Below are 17,311 nucleotides of genomic sequence, written 5' to 3'. Positions count from 1 at the left end.
CAAACAAAACCAAAATCGCATCTCTGCCCTCACAGAATTTGTTAGGCATAGAGTATTTAAGTAGGATTATGATTAAAGATAGCATTTTTTCTCCATTTATTGTATGTCAGGTGTTTATATTGATCATAATAAATAATGGGCAACATTGTGAAGAATGAGAATTCTAAAACACTTTAATTGTATTTATGTTGAACCTATGCATGGAGGAGAAAGCACTTGTTGAAACAGAGCAAAGGAATACTTAGTGATTTAAAATCAAGAAGAGTGAGTATCAGGGCTATATCCTTACTATACCTATTTAATATGTTTGCTAAGCTAATAACCAAAAAAGCTGTACTCTATAAAGAAGAATGTAGCATCAAGATTAGAGGAAGACTCATTAAACAACCTTTGTTAGGCAGGTAACAGTTTTGCTTTCAAAAAATAAAGAAAATCTGAAGTATTTACTGAAGAGGATCAGAGATGATGGCCTTCAGAAAGAGTTACACATTTACAGCAAGAAAACAAAAAAAAAACCCTCACAACTGGACCAGTAGGAAACATAGTGATAGATGGAGAAATGATTGAAGTTAGCAATTATTTCATTTTACACGGATCCATAATCAACATTTATGGTGACAGCAGTCAAGAAAACAAAAGACAAGTTGCTTTGGGCATATCAGCTGTGAAGGACCTCTTTTAAATTGCTAAGGAGCAAGGATATTAGTTTAAATACTGTGGCATTACTGACACCAGCCATGGCATTTTCAGATACTTTATGTGCATGTAATGGCTGGGCAGTAATTAAGGAGGACCAAAAAAGAATTGATGCCTTTGAATTTGTTATGTTTGGCGCACAGTAGTGAATATTCCCCATAATAGAGCAAACATCTGTCTTGGAACATTTGCAGTCAGGTATTCCTTAGAGGCAAAGATGATGTAAGTTTATTTCATATATGATGGTAATTTTGTTGGGAGGTACTAGTGTTTAGAAAAGTAGAGGGTTAGCAAAAGAGAAGGGTCAGACTAAGCTTCATTTACTGTACAAGAGTCAGTCACGTCGATGGCATCTAAGAACAGTAACATGTGGCATGCCCGTTCCCTAAGTTCCATATACATTACTTCATTTAGTATTTCCAAAAACCTGTGAGATACAGGTAAAGTTAACTCTACAGATAAGGAACAGACAAAAGAGATTAATTTACTGCAAGTCAAAATAGTATTTGGCAAGGCTGAAATTAAGATCTGCCAGTCTGACTCCAAAAATTCCACACACAACCATTAAAACATGTTACTGTGCAATTATAACAGATAATTAGGACATGATTTAAATGGACGATTAAATAGGCAGTTTTAAGTATGTGGGATCGGTGCAGTGATGCAAATGTTTGGTGCAGTCAGAGCATAGTACAAGCTCACCTGACTTGATTATGTTCGGGTCAAGAAAGCTTGTTTCTAAAACATAAATTAAAATTGATAGAGTCCTTCTCTCCCTCTTTATAGTCATTGAAAATAATTGAGAAAAATACTTTTAAATACAACTAGACAGTGTTTTTCTGTATAGAAAAATAATGCCATGGATGAGAAAAGCTGTATGTTTATTCTGAGTTTGAATGTGTTGTGTGTTCATACCATCTTATTTTCTATGTGTATGTAATACATTTCAAAATCAGTTATTTAAAAAATTGAACAAAGTTCTTGTGCATTTTAAGGTGTCAGCCAGAGGAGGTGAGGTGCCTTTTATTGATGATTTTGTATATCAGTTATATTAAAAATGCTAGCAGCTTTGGTTGATCACCTGGGATCTGTTGGTCATCTGTAGCAGGGATCCATCCATATGTCTAGATTCATGTACCTTGGAATGAATGATGAGAAAAGTTTAAAATACATTTTATGGAAAATAGTTCATAAAATAAAACTTTTATGAATTTGTAGATAAGACTTTAAGATTTACAAAAAATATCAAATTAAGTTAAATGTGGACAAATTTCCTGTATAGAATTGAACAATTTTTTGATCTTCTTTATATTTCAGTTGATTATAATTTTCCCTTTGCAGATCTCTTGAGTGTATTCCCTTTTTTTTAAGCTACATCATAGAATCTGTTATTTTTTTTTATAGTGTTTATGGAAATATTTGTGGTCCAGTAGCATGCTGTGGCTGGTATAAAAAGTGATTTCTGATGTTAATTGTTCTATCCTTCATAATGTTATATTTGTCATCTCTCATATATAAAAATCTGATTTCTTAATGGCTCCTTTTATGGTAAAACAGTTTTCTTGAAGTTAAGATTTTAATTAGGAGCTCCAGGGATTTAGGTTGACTGCTTTTATTAACATCATGACTCTGTCAGTTTTAAATATCCATTTTAATTAATATAATTTAGTTAAAAAACATATTTGATATTTTCACAGATCTGCTTTTCCTGTATCCCAAAACCAAAGTAACATTTATTTATGAGTTTCATGGACTGACTTGCCAGGACTCCATTGTGAACATTACTTGCTTTTAGGTTCTGTTCTGTTCTTGTCCATCTTATCACTTCCCTATTCCAGTCACCTTCTACTTGTTTCACTAGTTCTTTAACGTTCTGCCTCACTGCACTGTTCTGTTTCTGCTATGCATTATGGAAGGGCATTCTTTCATTTTGAATTTTCTGCTTCTTGTGTGATAGTTATGGAGAGTGCTGTGTAAAACCCTAATCAGCCAAACCATTTCTTTTGTTTGTCCATTTTATTTTGGTTAACAGTACATGAATGAATGCATACACATAGAAAAACATACTACTTGCTTTAGTGGAGCTCGGGTTGTTTAGTGGTATGGAATTGTGCTGTTAACCCAAAGGCCCAGCCGCTTTGCAGGAGAAAGATGGGCAATCAACTCCTGTACAATTGACTGCATTGAAGACACACTGTAGGATCAAGTAGATTCCAACTCCAATACACAACAACAGTTGCTGTAGAGTTTTATGTGGAATTTCTCTCTAATTTATACTTACCTGGAAATTTTTTACTTTTTTTCCATGTAGGATTCTGATGGAGGTTGCTTGGTTATTTATTACCTTCAAGATTTACGTTTTTGACTGTCAGTGAAAGAAAAAGATTCGACAGTTGTCTCTCCTAAAGCCATACAGTTTAGGAAACACTTTTGGGCGGTTCTGTAGTGACCTGTAAGGTCTTTGTGTTGGAAAAAACTTGGCAAAAAGTGGGTTTGGTTTTTCTTTGGATATGAAAGAAATCCTAATTTCCCAAATTTTTAGGTCTTACTATTGAAGGGAGCTTTTGTGGCTTAGTGCTTAAGGAGTCACATTGTCCACCCAAAGTCAGTCTCCTCCCGTGTGATTGCAGCCTATGAAAACCTGCTACAAGGGCAGCTATGAGTTGGTTCCAAATGAACAGCAATGAGTTTAAATTTTTACTATTAAAAGTATTAAGGCCCACCAGTACTAGTATCAGTTATTTGTTAAAAATGCTGTGTCTTGAGCCTTTCTTTAGACTTTATAAGTCTACATCTACATTTTAGCAAAATCTCTAATAATTTCTTGTGTAGCACTGCCCTGTGTATCATCCTGCTAACACATTGTTTAACATGCTGCTCGATACTGTTAGTGTATTTTCTAGAACTGACATATTTGAAAATCTCGCATAAACTTTTGGAAATAACTTCATAATTATTCATCTTGAGTCATCAAAAATTATCATTCTGATTAGATAACGCGACCACTTTGTGAAAGCAGCTACCTGGTAAAGGCAAGCAGTAGCTAGCCTTTTGTTTTAGATGAGGTATTAGCATGTATTAGATCTTCTGTAATTATGATAAGCATTTATTTCTGATCTCTCTCCTACGAACACTATTAGCATTTCCGAATGAAAATAATGTCTATTTTTCTTCTTGGACATTTGTTTTTAAAGTGCATTTTGTACACTGAGATGCATCTTTGCAGAGAAAATATTCAAATGGCTATTTAATTTTTTTATAAGTTAACTTTTTGTGTGTGTACTGTTGAATCAGATTCGACTAGCACAGCAGGAGGTTGTCCCTCTTTCTCCAGTGGATCATCTATCTGGTGGATTCAAACCACATACCTTTAGGATTGCAGCACAGCTTCTTGCGTGAGGCCACCAGAGCTCCCTGGGTATTTAATTTGTAACTAAGAGAAATTACACTTTACTGCAATTTGATACATGAAGTGATTTCCTCTAATTGAGTTTGTAGCTGAGTGCGTTAACCACTGCACCACTAGACCAGATCATGTGGATTGAAGTGACATCCACTTCCTAAACAGCATGCCTCTGGAAACTCTATGAACTTTGATAAATGTTGATAGTTATAGAAAGGCTTTAGGCTTTTTGTTCATAGGGTCACTATGAATCTTGCTCAACTCAGTGGTATACAGCCACAGCAACAGATCAAAAAGGTACATATACAAATCTTTCTTGTGCATAATAAAAGTTTGTGAAGTCCAGCTCTGTAATGTAAAGTGATAATTTCAGATTTTATGAGATGACCGGAAAATAAACTGATAGTAAATTCTGGACTATGCCCTGCAAGGTATGGCTGCATACAGTGTTGGATAAGGGACAGTATCTCCCTTTTCTGTTTGTGTGATTGATAGTAAAATTGTTATTTTCTCTGAGCACACATTAGTGTGCATTCAGAGGTAAGTATATCTGACGCAGTCTGGAGACTGATAAAAAGCTAGATTAACATTCTAAAACTGCTATTTGCAATCTATTAAATTAATAAATTATTTTTCTTTTTATGTTACCCTAAAACTTTGATAAATTTGTACTCTGTTGCTTTAGGTAGTATTTTTTGTTGTTACTGTTTTTTAACAATCAGTACTTTGCTTTTGTAGTTTGAAAAGAAAATAAGCCTTGTATTGTAACACTTCAGGAGTGAGTAATGAGACCTGTGCTGAGGGGTAGGCAAAAGAAGGCTGAATGGGAACAGTTAACACAGGGGAAGTGGGAAGCTGCGGCTGTACAGTGAGAATTTTAATCAGTGTCAGGAAATAAATTCTTGAATGGAAAACCAGTTCTGTCAAATTTCCCTCAACTCACAATTAAAAAGTTACGTTTTTAAAACTAAGGTACCTGAGAAGAGAAAGAAAAAAAAATCTATCTTTCCACATTCTTTACCATTCTGTCCACCTGTGAGCAAATTTAGCTGGCATATAAATACATTAATTGATGTTTTTCTCAATTTGTACATCATTTTATGCTAATTGTTGTTTTAGTGATGGTTTTGTAGATTTCAGTACCTCAGTTTGACTCTGCCTACAAATTGCAGTAAAAAAAAAGTTGCACAGAGGAACATTCAGCTGTGTGTGAGATAATGGTGTGTCAGTTAGCACTTCTAAGAGTATCTGTTTTAAAAAACAAAATGAAACTCTGGAGCAACCTTAGCTGGGAGCCATTCTGGTTTCGTGGACAGCTGCGTTGTGGCCATGACAGAAGGGACTGAGATTGTGGTTACCAGAGGACACCCTTGTGGTCATAACCAAGTTGTAAATGTCACACAGATTCACTCTGAATGTCTATCACATGTGTATCAGTGATGCTAAAGTAGATAAAATTTAAACAAAGATTCATTTGGGAGTTAGTACTCCCAGAAGATTAGTTTTAAAACACAACAGCAGAAGGAGTCGTGACATGCATCCATAAGCGCTTGTAGTGCTTTGACAGTTATTCAGCCCTCACTACCTAGCCCATTGGTTGAACTGACAGCATGCCTGCAAAAAGAGTGAGGCCTGTTTCAGCCCCATTAATGTCTTTCTGAATGTTAGCCTGCAGTCTGGATAATGATAAATGTTTAGTGATTGATGACTTGTAGTCTCAGGGGATTCTGGGTGGATTCTGGTTTCTGTGAACATGAACAGTTTCTTCCCTTGTTTGGGCCTTTTGCTGTAAGTTTCTTTTTCTTTACTAAGATGTTTTCAAATTGGCAGAAGAGTGTGGTGGATATCATGTGACATTTTAATTATCTAGGCCTTAATGGCTTGTTTAGAAATAATATGATTTTGGAAGTGATTGTAGACTTAGTAGGTACAGTTTGAGAAACAGAACAGTTTTGAATCTCCAAATCTATTGTATCTGATTAACACTTATTGATAAGAGTAACACTTACTTTATTGGTAAACTTTTGGGTTTTGTTTCTATTTTTACTCTTTTGCCTTAAAAATGTTGTCGGTTATAAAGAAAAAATTTAATAGTACCTGTGAAATAAGGAGTCTTGGTTGTATATTGATTTATGTGTTTGTCTTCCAACTGAAAGATCAGTGGTTTCAATCTAATAGCCACTCTGTGGGAGAAGGTTAAAGCAGTATATATGTACTGCCTTGGAATCCTGAAGTTTGGTTTTGTTATTGGGAAGCGTAGTATTAGCTTCATTTCCATGATGTTAGCAATTTCAGGTTTTTTTTTAAGTACAACCCTTTATTTCCAGAGGTTATGTTCGGGCAAAAGAATAGCAGAAGGATGGTTCTAGACATTTCCCCAATTTATTACAACCCAAAATATATTTTCTTACATTATCCTTTTATACTTTAAAATATGGAGCCTTCCTTATGAATATAAAGAGATTTAAGAGTTAATTTTAGTAATAGTTGATAGACTTTTTAGTTTCCTTTATTTCAGAGGCACTGAAACCATTGGTGTCCATGATGAATGCTTATTTTTAGAATCTTCTTTAAGATCAATAAAGAAAAGTCTTCTGATTTTGAAATCTTAAAAGGAAAAATGAAAAATTGCTTATACCTTTTTAGTTTTTTCAAATGATGAACATGAACTTAGGTAAGAATGGCCACTGTAATTCTCTATATTAGATGAGTACCATTAAGCTCAATTAGCGTGACTGCCCAGTAATCTCTTTAATAATCTGGTCTTTTTTTTTCTCCTCCTCTAGGGTTTTACAGACAGCCCTCATTACAGTGATCACTTGAGTGACAGTCGATTAGGAGCCCATGAAGGCTTGTCCCCAACACCTTTCATGAACTCAAATCTAATGGGTAAGTAGGTAATTCTCTGCAAATAGTCTTCTCAAAACCACTCTGATCAAAGACATTCTATACTCCTTGTCCAGGAAGGATAAATCATGCATCTGGAACAAAGTTTCTGATTTTCTAGTGGTATCCAAGGCTTTCTTGCTCACCTCAAGTAGATGACCAGACATGTAGAAATGTGAATTCTTTTCTTTGCTATCAGAAAAGAAAGAGAAATGTTTTAACTCATGTTTTTGGCAATAGTTTTGGGATCTCAGGCCTTAATGGTTTTTCATTTCATAGCGCAGAGAAGCATTGTCAGAGACTGTTGGGATTTGCTGCTTGTCTTACCAGTTTATGTGTGCAGTACTTAAAAATAAAAACAGCGCTGATTTTAGGTGTGTTTTAATCATGTTGTAGAATATTACTTTTAGAACCATTTGGTTATAACTTAAATAGTTCATATGTTGTAGCATGTGGATTTAAATGTTTGAAATACATTAATTCATCTTGATGATTTAAAAATTTTTGTTTAGCACGAGTGAAGTACTTTGAAATCCATGCCATGCACTTATTTTTTTATTTTGGCAATAAACACACTTTCATAGATTTCCCCTTCTTCCCTCTCTCTCTTTCTCGTGTGAATATTTATTGTTGATTACCTGAAATGATAAAAATTTTCTTTAGTGTGAATTGCCACTTCTTTTAGGAGAGGTGGGCAGTGATTTGGCTTTTCTTTAAAACATGATTCAAAACATTCTCTGTTTTGTGGCATTTTTTTCTTCTTGCTTATTATGTTGAGGCTAAGCACATTATTAGAGCAAAGAAATGAGAGACAAAAGCTTTATTTAATCTGTTTTTCTGGTTGCCATTGGCGTCATGTAAATGTGAAAGATTTGTGTAATTGACATTGATTTCATTACTTATTCTATCTCTTATGGACGTGACCTATATTGTGATCTTAGAATTGTCCTTTTAAGACACAGCCATGCTAATCTAAGTGGATTACCCAAATCCAAAATCCGGGTGGTCTGCAGTTTTCTTTATAAATGATTTTGCTTTGCCATGTTTATTTCCCTTATCTTCTACACAGTGGTGAGGAGAAAAAAATCTGATATTCTAGTGTGGATTTTGCCTAAGGCAGTTTAAAACCAGAATCGTTAAGATACAAGAATAAAAACCTAATTAGCAATAAACTTTGTTTTTAAAATCACTATTGAATTCAATATAATTTGAATGAAAATCATAGCATTAATACATTATTATGCTGAATAAAATTTTTAACAAAATATTATTACATTTGGCCACAGAAAACTTTCTGATTTAAACAAAAAAAAATTATTATTCTGATCTTTCCATCGAAATGAAATAGTTGTAACACTTCAAATAATTGGCTTTGACAATATAACTTTTCCACAAGTAACATCTGATTTATAGTAAATGTACTTGGACAAATTATAGTCAGTGTTAGAATAATTTTAGTTTGCACTAAGCTTTCTTATCTGAGGCTATGACTCTGAATTGTGTAAAAACAGAAGTTGCCCCTTAACAACAACAATCTTTATTCTCGGTTTACTGGTGACTTTTAATCCTTCTGGAATGGGATCATTAGCAGAGCTTTGCACCAAAGTGAATGTTAAAATTGTGGGAGCCAAGTGTGGAATTAAATTGATTTTATGAGAGATGCTTTTCACTTGCTCTGTTGACTGAAATATTTCTGTAATTACATTTCAGGTATCATTTTTCTCAGTTGGGGCAATTAAGAGGACATGTACTTGCTTTCCTTGGTGTATAGAAAATAATATTTTTAATAGTCATCTATTCCCTGTGTATAAAATCGGTATCTAAAATAAGTATTGATAGATCTGCCTTCATCCACACACTACATTTTAACTACCTACCCTTACTGGCAAGAAATTGTGGTGCTGTTGCAAAGGCACGGAGTTTGAATCCACCAGCTACTTCATGGGAAAAAGAGGTGCAGTTTCCACCTGTGCAATTTTATTGCCTCTGATAACCCAGTGGAGGGTCAGCCAAGGATTGGTTCCATCTTGATGATACACAACAACAATCTAAAAATACTGATTTACATATAAACTCACTGCTGCCAAGTTGATTCCTAAGCTTAGTACCTTCTTGTTATCCTTTTGTGTTTACAAATCTTTGTGTTAGAAGTCTGCTAATCATTTTCCCTCTGAGCCTCTGGTGGATTTAAACTGCTGACCTTTCTATTACCATGCCAACACGTAATGCACTAAGACACCAGGCCTCTTAATTTGCATATAAAGAAGAGAGAAGTAACAGTCAAAAGATTAGCCAGATATGTTAAAGAAAATTCACTGGTCATTGACAGCATCTGCTTTTGCTATACTTCTGCCCTTTATTTTCAGTAAAAATTATCAAACTGAGTATCTCAGTTTTTTAACAGTGGATTCTGTGTAATCTGTATAACAATAGCTTCTTTGGGGAATGAATGTCTCAAATTGTAGAGCCATTTTCGAGAGCAACAGACAATCCAACTTGATGTGATCTGAAATAATTGAACTGCTTGATACCCAAGTAGGTGAGTTTATGGCAGTCTGTAGAGTTACAATGGACAGATTAGATATTTTAGATGTCTCATAATTTAAAGGAATTTCAGGCTGAAAGCTTAAATTGTTAAAGCTTGGTAGAGGTACGTGTGGAAGTATTGGAGGCATTTGGAGCTGTGGATACCTAATCATCACAATGGGTAAGACCTAAGAGTGGTACTGTGAGTGATGAATGCTCAGAAACAGTTAAAGCTAATAGGAAAACAGGCCCATATCTCATCATGGCTGTCAACACATAAAAACAGCACTTAAAGGGGAGGATTATATAGCTAGGGAATGTGGTTCTTTTATGTATTCTGTTTCAGCCATAAGCACATTTGCCTGAAGAGATGGTGGATTATAAAGTGTCACTGTCTTTCTTGATGGAGCTCTTGAACACTTTAATGATTTGGTGCATTACAAAAATGCAAAATTTTGTCTAACAAGAGTTGATAATGATGCAGTAATGAACAATTTGCCACAGAAAGATGTCTTTTTCTATTCATTTAGATATTTTGAACAGTTTTACACAGGAAGTAAAGCTATTATGTTCAATCAGTTAGTGTTTCTTTTTTAATGAATTCAAGAATTATCCTGTTGATATTCCAGTATGGAAAAGAGAGTTTTTCTTCTTTTTCAAGTGAAATAAGTAACATCCTTTGGATATATCACTGAATAATTAACATTCTTTATTATGGTAAAGCTGCAATGCTGTGATCATATTAGTAATATCATCTACTAACCATATCTATTTCTTGGTGCTTTCAGTCCTGGTCCATTTCTTTATCCTATGCCTCTCATCATTCTACTAAAACATGTTGATACCTTATTATATGATATATTGATTGTAGTATTAGATTGTTGTTAATTTACAGTCCATACAAATTATTTGACATACTTACCTACTTTCTCTCCTTGAGTGATTTTGAAATGAACTCTCTGTTCTTCTACTCTGTGTTCATCAAAACTTACTTCAGGAGCCTTATAGAAATATATGTGTGTTTACAGATAGGAGACTTAAGATGTGATGTTACTTCAATTTCTCAATTTTTAAAAGACCTTTAGTTATGTTTCTCTGAGGACCTATTTTACTGTAGCGACACCTTGTTAATATTTTTAAGAAATGAAAGAAACACATGGTAATAGATGTACAAAGAATTCAAAAGCCTTAAATAGAAAAATTATTTTCAGAAATCTGTATTATAATTGAGCCTGGGTAATACTTTTATTCTTAAGTTTTTAACATCTTTTGCAGCTCTAAAAAAGCAAAACCAAAACCTATTACCATTAAGTAAGTTGTGACTCAGTAACTTTTATGGTGATGCTGTAGGACAGAACCCTACCTGATAGGGTTCCCACGGCTGTGATATTTATTGAAACTGACTGCCAAATCTTTCTCCTGCTGAGTGACTAGGGAATTTGAACCAACACCCTTTGGGTTAACAGCAAAGGGCTTAACCACTGTGCCCCAAAATTGCTTTAATTTTGCTTAGCCATCAAACAAAAGTTTAAAAAAAAAATAAAAAATTATTTTGAATTGCTTTGATTTTAAAATATGCATGTTAGTTTGAAGATACATGTTCGTTCTGATTCTTGCATTGTGTAGATTTTCTTCTTTGTTGCTTTTGCTTTACTTTAATAAGACATTTTAAATTAAGCCACTCACTAAAAAAGAAATTGGATTAATGGGAATGGCATACCAACATTTTTGTCAGCTCTCCTTAACACCTCCACTTACCTTCTTTATTTGTTGTAGAATTCAGTGTTTACTTTTTATAGCTCACATTTTCTGTGATTTTTACCTTTAGGATTTTTTTAATATTATTTTTCATTTTTATGGCTCTTTTAGATTCTTATGAAGACTAGAATTTACTAGTCTTTCTATATTCTAGGATTTAGTCTCTCTTAGTGAGCCCTGGTAGTGGTGTGTAGTTGTGTGCTCTCAAGTTGGAACCACCTCGTAGTTGACCCTTCAGTGGCTTTTCAAAGGCAGTAAATCACACTGAAGATTTCCTCAACCTCCTACGGAGACGTGATTGGATTTGAACTGTGTGCCTTTGGGCTTGTGGCCCAATTTCTTTGTTGTTAGGTGCTATGGAGTCAAATACAACTCTTAGCAACAACTCTGCCCTATCCTGTGCCATCCTCATCATCTTTATACACACTACAGCCCATTGCTCAAGTCAGTCTGTCTTGTTGGGAATCTTCCTCTCCTTTGCTGACTCTCCATCTTTTCCAACAAGGTGCCCTTTTCAAAAGAATAACCTCAGCTAGCTACATGTTCAAAGTATGAGAGATGAGGCATCACCATCTTTGCCTCCAAGGAGCATTCTGGCTGCAATTTTCCCCATATCTGGTTTGGTTGTGTGGGTTTTTTTTGTTTTTTACAGTGTTTCAATTATTCATTCCTCTTCTCTAGTACCACAACTCAAGAGTCATCAGTTCTTCTTGTCATCCTAATTCATTGCCCAGCTCTCTGATGCATAACAGTTGATTGAGAAGACCATGACCTGAGTCTGTTGCACCTTCGTCTTCAAACTGATAACCATTTCTCTTCAGCATTTTGTAGCGTTCCCTGACAGTGCAATACTTTGCCTGATTGCTATGAAGAGTATTTGTTGATTGTTGATACAAGAAAGATGAAATCATTGACAGCTTTAATCCTTTCTCCATCTATCATAGTGTTGACTCTTGGTCCATTGGTGAGAACCTTTGTTTTCTTAATGTTGAGATGTATTCCATATAGAAGTTCTTGATCTTCTGCAGCAAGCATTTCTTATCCTCACTTTCAACAAGTAAATTTGCACTATCTGCATAATGCAAGTTGTTGATGAGTATTATTCTGTTCCTGATGCAACATTCCTCTTTCTAGTGTCTAGCTTCATGAATTATTTGTTCAGCATACAAGTTGAATTTGTGTGGAGAAAGGATACAGTCATGGTACACACCCATCCTGATTTTAAACCATACAGTGTTCCCTGGTGGCTTAGTGGTAAGGAAATTGTGCCACCAACCCAAAGCAACACAATTTTAATCCACCATCTGTTCTGTGGAAGAAAGATTATCTATCTCTTATGCAGTTTACTGCCTTTGAAAACTTACTGGAGGATCCGCCGTGGGCCAGTTCTGACTCATGGTACACAACAACAACTTGCTCTCTCAGACACAAACACGCAAAGGCACACATGCATGCACACACGGTACGTTTTAATAACAAAACAAGTATAATGAAGTGTGTACATAATTTTTCATCTTAAACACTTCTTGGCTGTTCCTATATGTGGTGTAATGATTTTATAATCATTTTATATTATTATTGTTGAGTCACCTGCAATTCATAGTAACCCAGTGTACAATAGCTCTGAACCCTGTCCTATTCTGAGCCATTCTCAAGTACTACAATACACCTACCCCCATTACCACAGTCATTGAGTCAGTGCATCTCATCCATGTTCTTACTGGCTCATGTGACTCACTAAGCATGATGTCCTCTATCCGTGCTTGATCACTACAGATGACATGTCCAAAATAGACACACTGGATAATGTTCTGTTGTGTTCCTTCACTTTTCCTTTGACTACTTTTCTCAGGTAAATCACTAGGCCTTTCTTTGTAGTTGTTCTTCATGTGGAAGCTCTCTTGAAGCCTGGCTGCCTTGAGTGACACAGCTAGAACTTAATTTATTTTTTTATTTTATTCTGATTTATTTACAGAGTTTGAATACATTGTTTTTCACAAAAGATCCTTCCCATTTCCTTCACTCCACCCACTGATTGAATTTTGCAACCCTATGATTAACACCGTTAACCCCCACCCATCCTTACCCCTCTATTTCCATTCCTCCACCCCCTCCCCCACCTTGGATCCTCATACTCATTCTACAGTAATGATTTTACCCAGTGTTTATCCTCGTGGGACTGAGATGATAATTGTTGTTAAGTGGCACCGTGTTGTAGACAATTTATAGCTACCATATGAATGAAAGACCTGAACACTTGTATAACTTTCATCATTCTCTACATTCATTGAGTTTCCGGAGGCAAGCTATTTTGAACCTGGATGCCGCTCCTGAGCTGCCAAAATAAAAACATAAGAGAAGCCCCAGTGATTCAAGAAGGTGATAGTCAGGTGGTAGAAGTAATTATATAATTATTTAAGAATGTAAAACCACTCCACTTTCACAACTCCAAGGTTATAAAAAACAAATTGACAGGCTAGAGTTGAACACAGGCTGGAGTGTCTTGCTGACTTGTAGTTGATTGTTGTCGGGTTGAGCACGACTCATAGCGACCCTATGAACAAAAGGCCTGAGGCCTTTCTATAACTATGGTCATTTATCAAAGGTCAGAGTTTCCAAAGACATGTTATTTAGGAAGTGGATGACCCTCCTGCTTCCAAGATTTTACTTGAAGTAAGCAAAAATATTTTTCACAATAGCAACTCTATCAACTTGTTGAGGAGTTATTTAAACATCTGAAATTCTGTGGAAAGTGCCACAATTTTTTTTGTTGTTGGTTTAAACATAGTAGTGAGTTCATTGACGCTCTTTAGAATATCCACTGTCATCAAGAAAATTCCAACTACAGCAATCACGGGGAACAGTATAGAACTGACTCATAGCGTTTCTCAGGTGATAAACCTTTATCGCAGCCACTCCTTCAGCTTTCTCTTGGAGTGACTGGTAGCTTTGTGACACTGAGCTTTTAACGCAGTCAGATTCTTCAATCACAGTGTACCAGGGCTCCTATCTTGTTGAGGATCTTCTTCTCTTTCTCTGACCCTCCAAATACGGTATCTTCCCCCCACCACCAGTTAGTTCATTTGACCACAAAGTATGTGACATGAAGTTTTATCATCTTTACCCCTAAGAAGCCACACTAGTTGCACTTCTTTAAGACAGACTTGTTTGTTCTTCTGGCAGTTCATAGGATATTCCATATTCTCCAACAAAACACATGTTTTTCATCTTCAGGTGTAATAATTGACAGCTCTTATTTTAGACCATTGTTAGATAGCTTCCTTTGAAAATTTGTTATCCTTTGCCTTCTATAAATCTAAAATTTAAAAACAAACAGCTTCTCAAAGTCACACTCTCTAGTAACTGTAGTGATTGACAGTCTCTGAAAACTTGCTGCTTGGTTGGCTGTGAGTTGGTTCCTACTCTGTGACAATGAATTGAGTTTGTAATTGAGCTATAGTGGACTGGATTATCAAATTAGGAGATAAAAAGGCTAATTGGTGGAGATGCTGTAATGAGGAGGAAGTATTTCAGCGATAACTCTTCAGAGAACAGCTGTGGGGAAGAGTTTATTGAGAGACTATGAAGGGAAGATAGTGTAACAGTGATCATAAAAGTATCCTGAGGATTTAGTGACAGGACACAACTCAACCTAGAAATCCCCCCAAAATAGGAGTGCTAAAGAAAATATTACAGTATTTTCTGAGTTTGTTTATGAATAATTTTTCTAAGATAAATATAAATTGTAGGTTGTATTGTAACTCAGAACATATATGTTTAAAAACTCATGGACAGTATTTACTGGTTTGTATTCAGGAGATTTTGTGATTTAATGTTGTTGGGTTTTTTCCCTTCATTCTGAAAGTTGTGAGTGAAGACAGTAATGCTGTTTTTGTTATGTGGTAATTTTTACAAGTTTTTACTTATGTTTACCTAAATTAAAAAGGCTCACACCAAAGATTTTTAAGTGCTTTTATTTTTCTTTCAAGCAGACTAATTGGGTTTCAAGGAAATTAAATTATTCAATCATTTAGTGACAGCATAACATAAATGCAGACCATTTTTACTCTTGGGAGATATGTGTTTATGTTGGCGTTTGGAAGGAAGAGCATTTGAGCAAGAGGGTGTAAATATATATGTTTTTATTTTGTTATATTTTATGTTAAGATTTCAGCCAGATAGAATTTTCAGAATGTGTATTACGTTGAAGGTCCTAGAAAAACCTTATCTTCAGCTGTTGTTACAGTAGCAGGTATCTGCTTATATCTCTGTTTGTTTGTATATATATTTATTGTTTTGTATTTGCTGTTCTTTCTAGGAAATGAAACTTGAACCAATAGATAGTTGGTATACTTGTTATAAGCCAAGCCCAGTCCACTGCTGTTCAATTGATTGCAGCTCATGGTCACTCTCCATCAGGTTTTTTTCTCCCAAAGAGCAGCTAGTACACGCACACTGCTAGCCTTTTGATTGGTAGCCCTGCTCATTGTTGTGGTTGCTGGGTGCCATTAAGTAGAACTCATAGCATCCCTGTGAACAACAAATCTGAGTCTTGCACTATTCGGCACCATCCTCATCATCTCTGATACATTTGATCCCATTGTTACAGTCGCTTTGTCTGTCCACATCCCAATTTCTTTCTTTTACTGCCCCTTCACTTTTCCAAATGTGATGTCCTTTTTCAAGGACTCTCCACTCCTAATAAATAACAAGCCCAAAGTGTGTGTGTGAGATGATGTTTTACTATCTTCGCTTTCAAGGAGTACCCTAATTACACTTCTTCTAAAACAGAATTGGAAGCTGTGTTTAGAAGAGACTGACACAGGGATATCATAGCCAAAATCAGAAGCATTTTGGCTGAAAGCAGGGAGTACCAGAGGAATGTCTTATTTGTGTTTCATTGACTAGCCAAAGGCATTTGACTGTGTGGACCACAACAAATTGTGGCAAACCTTGAGGAGAATGGGAATCCCAGAAACCCTGACTGTGCTCATGAAAAAGCTATACCAAGAAACTTGTCAGAACAGAGCAAGGGCACACTGCATTGTTCAAAAGGAGGAAAGAAGTGCATCAGGGATACCATTTGTGATTCCAATTACATGCAAAAATTTTTCCTCCTCTTCTCTAGAATGCTGGCCCTACTTAGGAAAGTCTTTCTGTTTTCCTTTAGTTACAGGGACATAGAGAATGTGAGAATTTAGGTAATCCTTGGCCTTGGTTATTTTAGGCCAATAACTCATTAGAGGTAGTCCTAGCGAGAAGTCCCTTGGGTTATCAGTAGGTCGTATCGCCCTGGTGTGTCCACTTACCATACAGAGGTAACTTGTGGTTGCTATGAGACTGAACACTGTGACACTGATGAGTCAAATGCGAGAATGGTTACCCATGGTGGACAGTGTTTGATGAAGCTCCATGATTAAAACAAGCTTGGGAGCAGGAGTGGCATCGACTTCCATAATAGCTTGCCTCTGGAAAAACTTTGAACCTGGAGAAAGGATGAAAGTTACACAAGTGTTGAGGACTTTCATTCATAGAGTCTCTATGAGTCACCTATGCCTTGACTGCACTTAACAACAAGAACAACAACAAGAAGCTAATTAAGTTTCTCCTTGGTATTATGGTTTATCCTTGGTTAGATATTCTACCTACCTCGTCAAAGTTTCCTAAACTTGCTTAAAAGTCTTGCCTTTAAGTATGTGTACAAAGAGCCAATAAAATTTTATTACTGACTAAATTTTATTATTAATTTTACCTCCATATTGTAAAAAAATAACAACCAACAAACTTCTGTCCTTTGCAAAAGAACATAGGCTATGATTGTAGATCTTCAGCTTTTTAGGTCATAATAAACTAAACTACTGTGTATTACATATTTAAGGATTTTATAAATATTTTAAGGGATTTTAGGTTATATGAATCATTGGATAAGGTTTTTTAAAAATAATAAGTATTATATGAAGTAAAAACAAACTACTCCTTACATAAAAAGAAGTTTAAGATGAAGTGGTTAAATCTCAAATTTCCCCTTTGTTTCAGTGTGTC

General features: G+C 35.4%; 1 protein-coding gene across 5 annotated transcripts in view; it reads left to right on the top strand.

The window, feature by feature from the left end:
* Positions 1-17,311, top strand: part of TCF12 (transcription factor 12) — a 452,598-nt gene that overhangs the window by 191,770 nt on the left and 243,517 nt on the right. For all 5 annotated transcript variants that reach the window (XM_006894508.1, XM_006894511.1, XM_006894510.1 and 2 more), the window contains exon 5: positions 6,886-6,988. In XM_006894508.1, the coding sequence (XP_006894570.1) occupies positions 6,886-6,988 (103 nt within the window). The remainder of the gene's footprint in view (positions 1-6,885; positions 6,989-17,311) is intronic.

The sequence above is a fragment of the Elephantulus edwardii genome, unplaced genomic scaffold (genome assembly GCF_000299155.1).
Source record: "Elephantulus edwardii isolate Elephantulus edwardi_28Jun2011 unplaced genomic scaffold, EleEdw1.0 scaffold00145, whole genome shotgun sequence".
In the NCBI taxonomy this organism is placed as follows: domain Eukaryota; kingdom Metazoa; phylum Chordata; class Mammalia; order Macroscelidea; family Macroscelididae; genus Elephantulus; species Elephantulus edwardii.
Note: the sequence above shows the minus strand (reverse complement) of the source record. Positions and strands in the feature narration are given on the sequence as shown.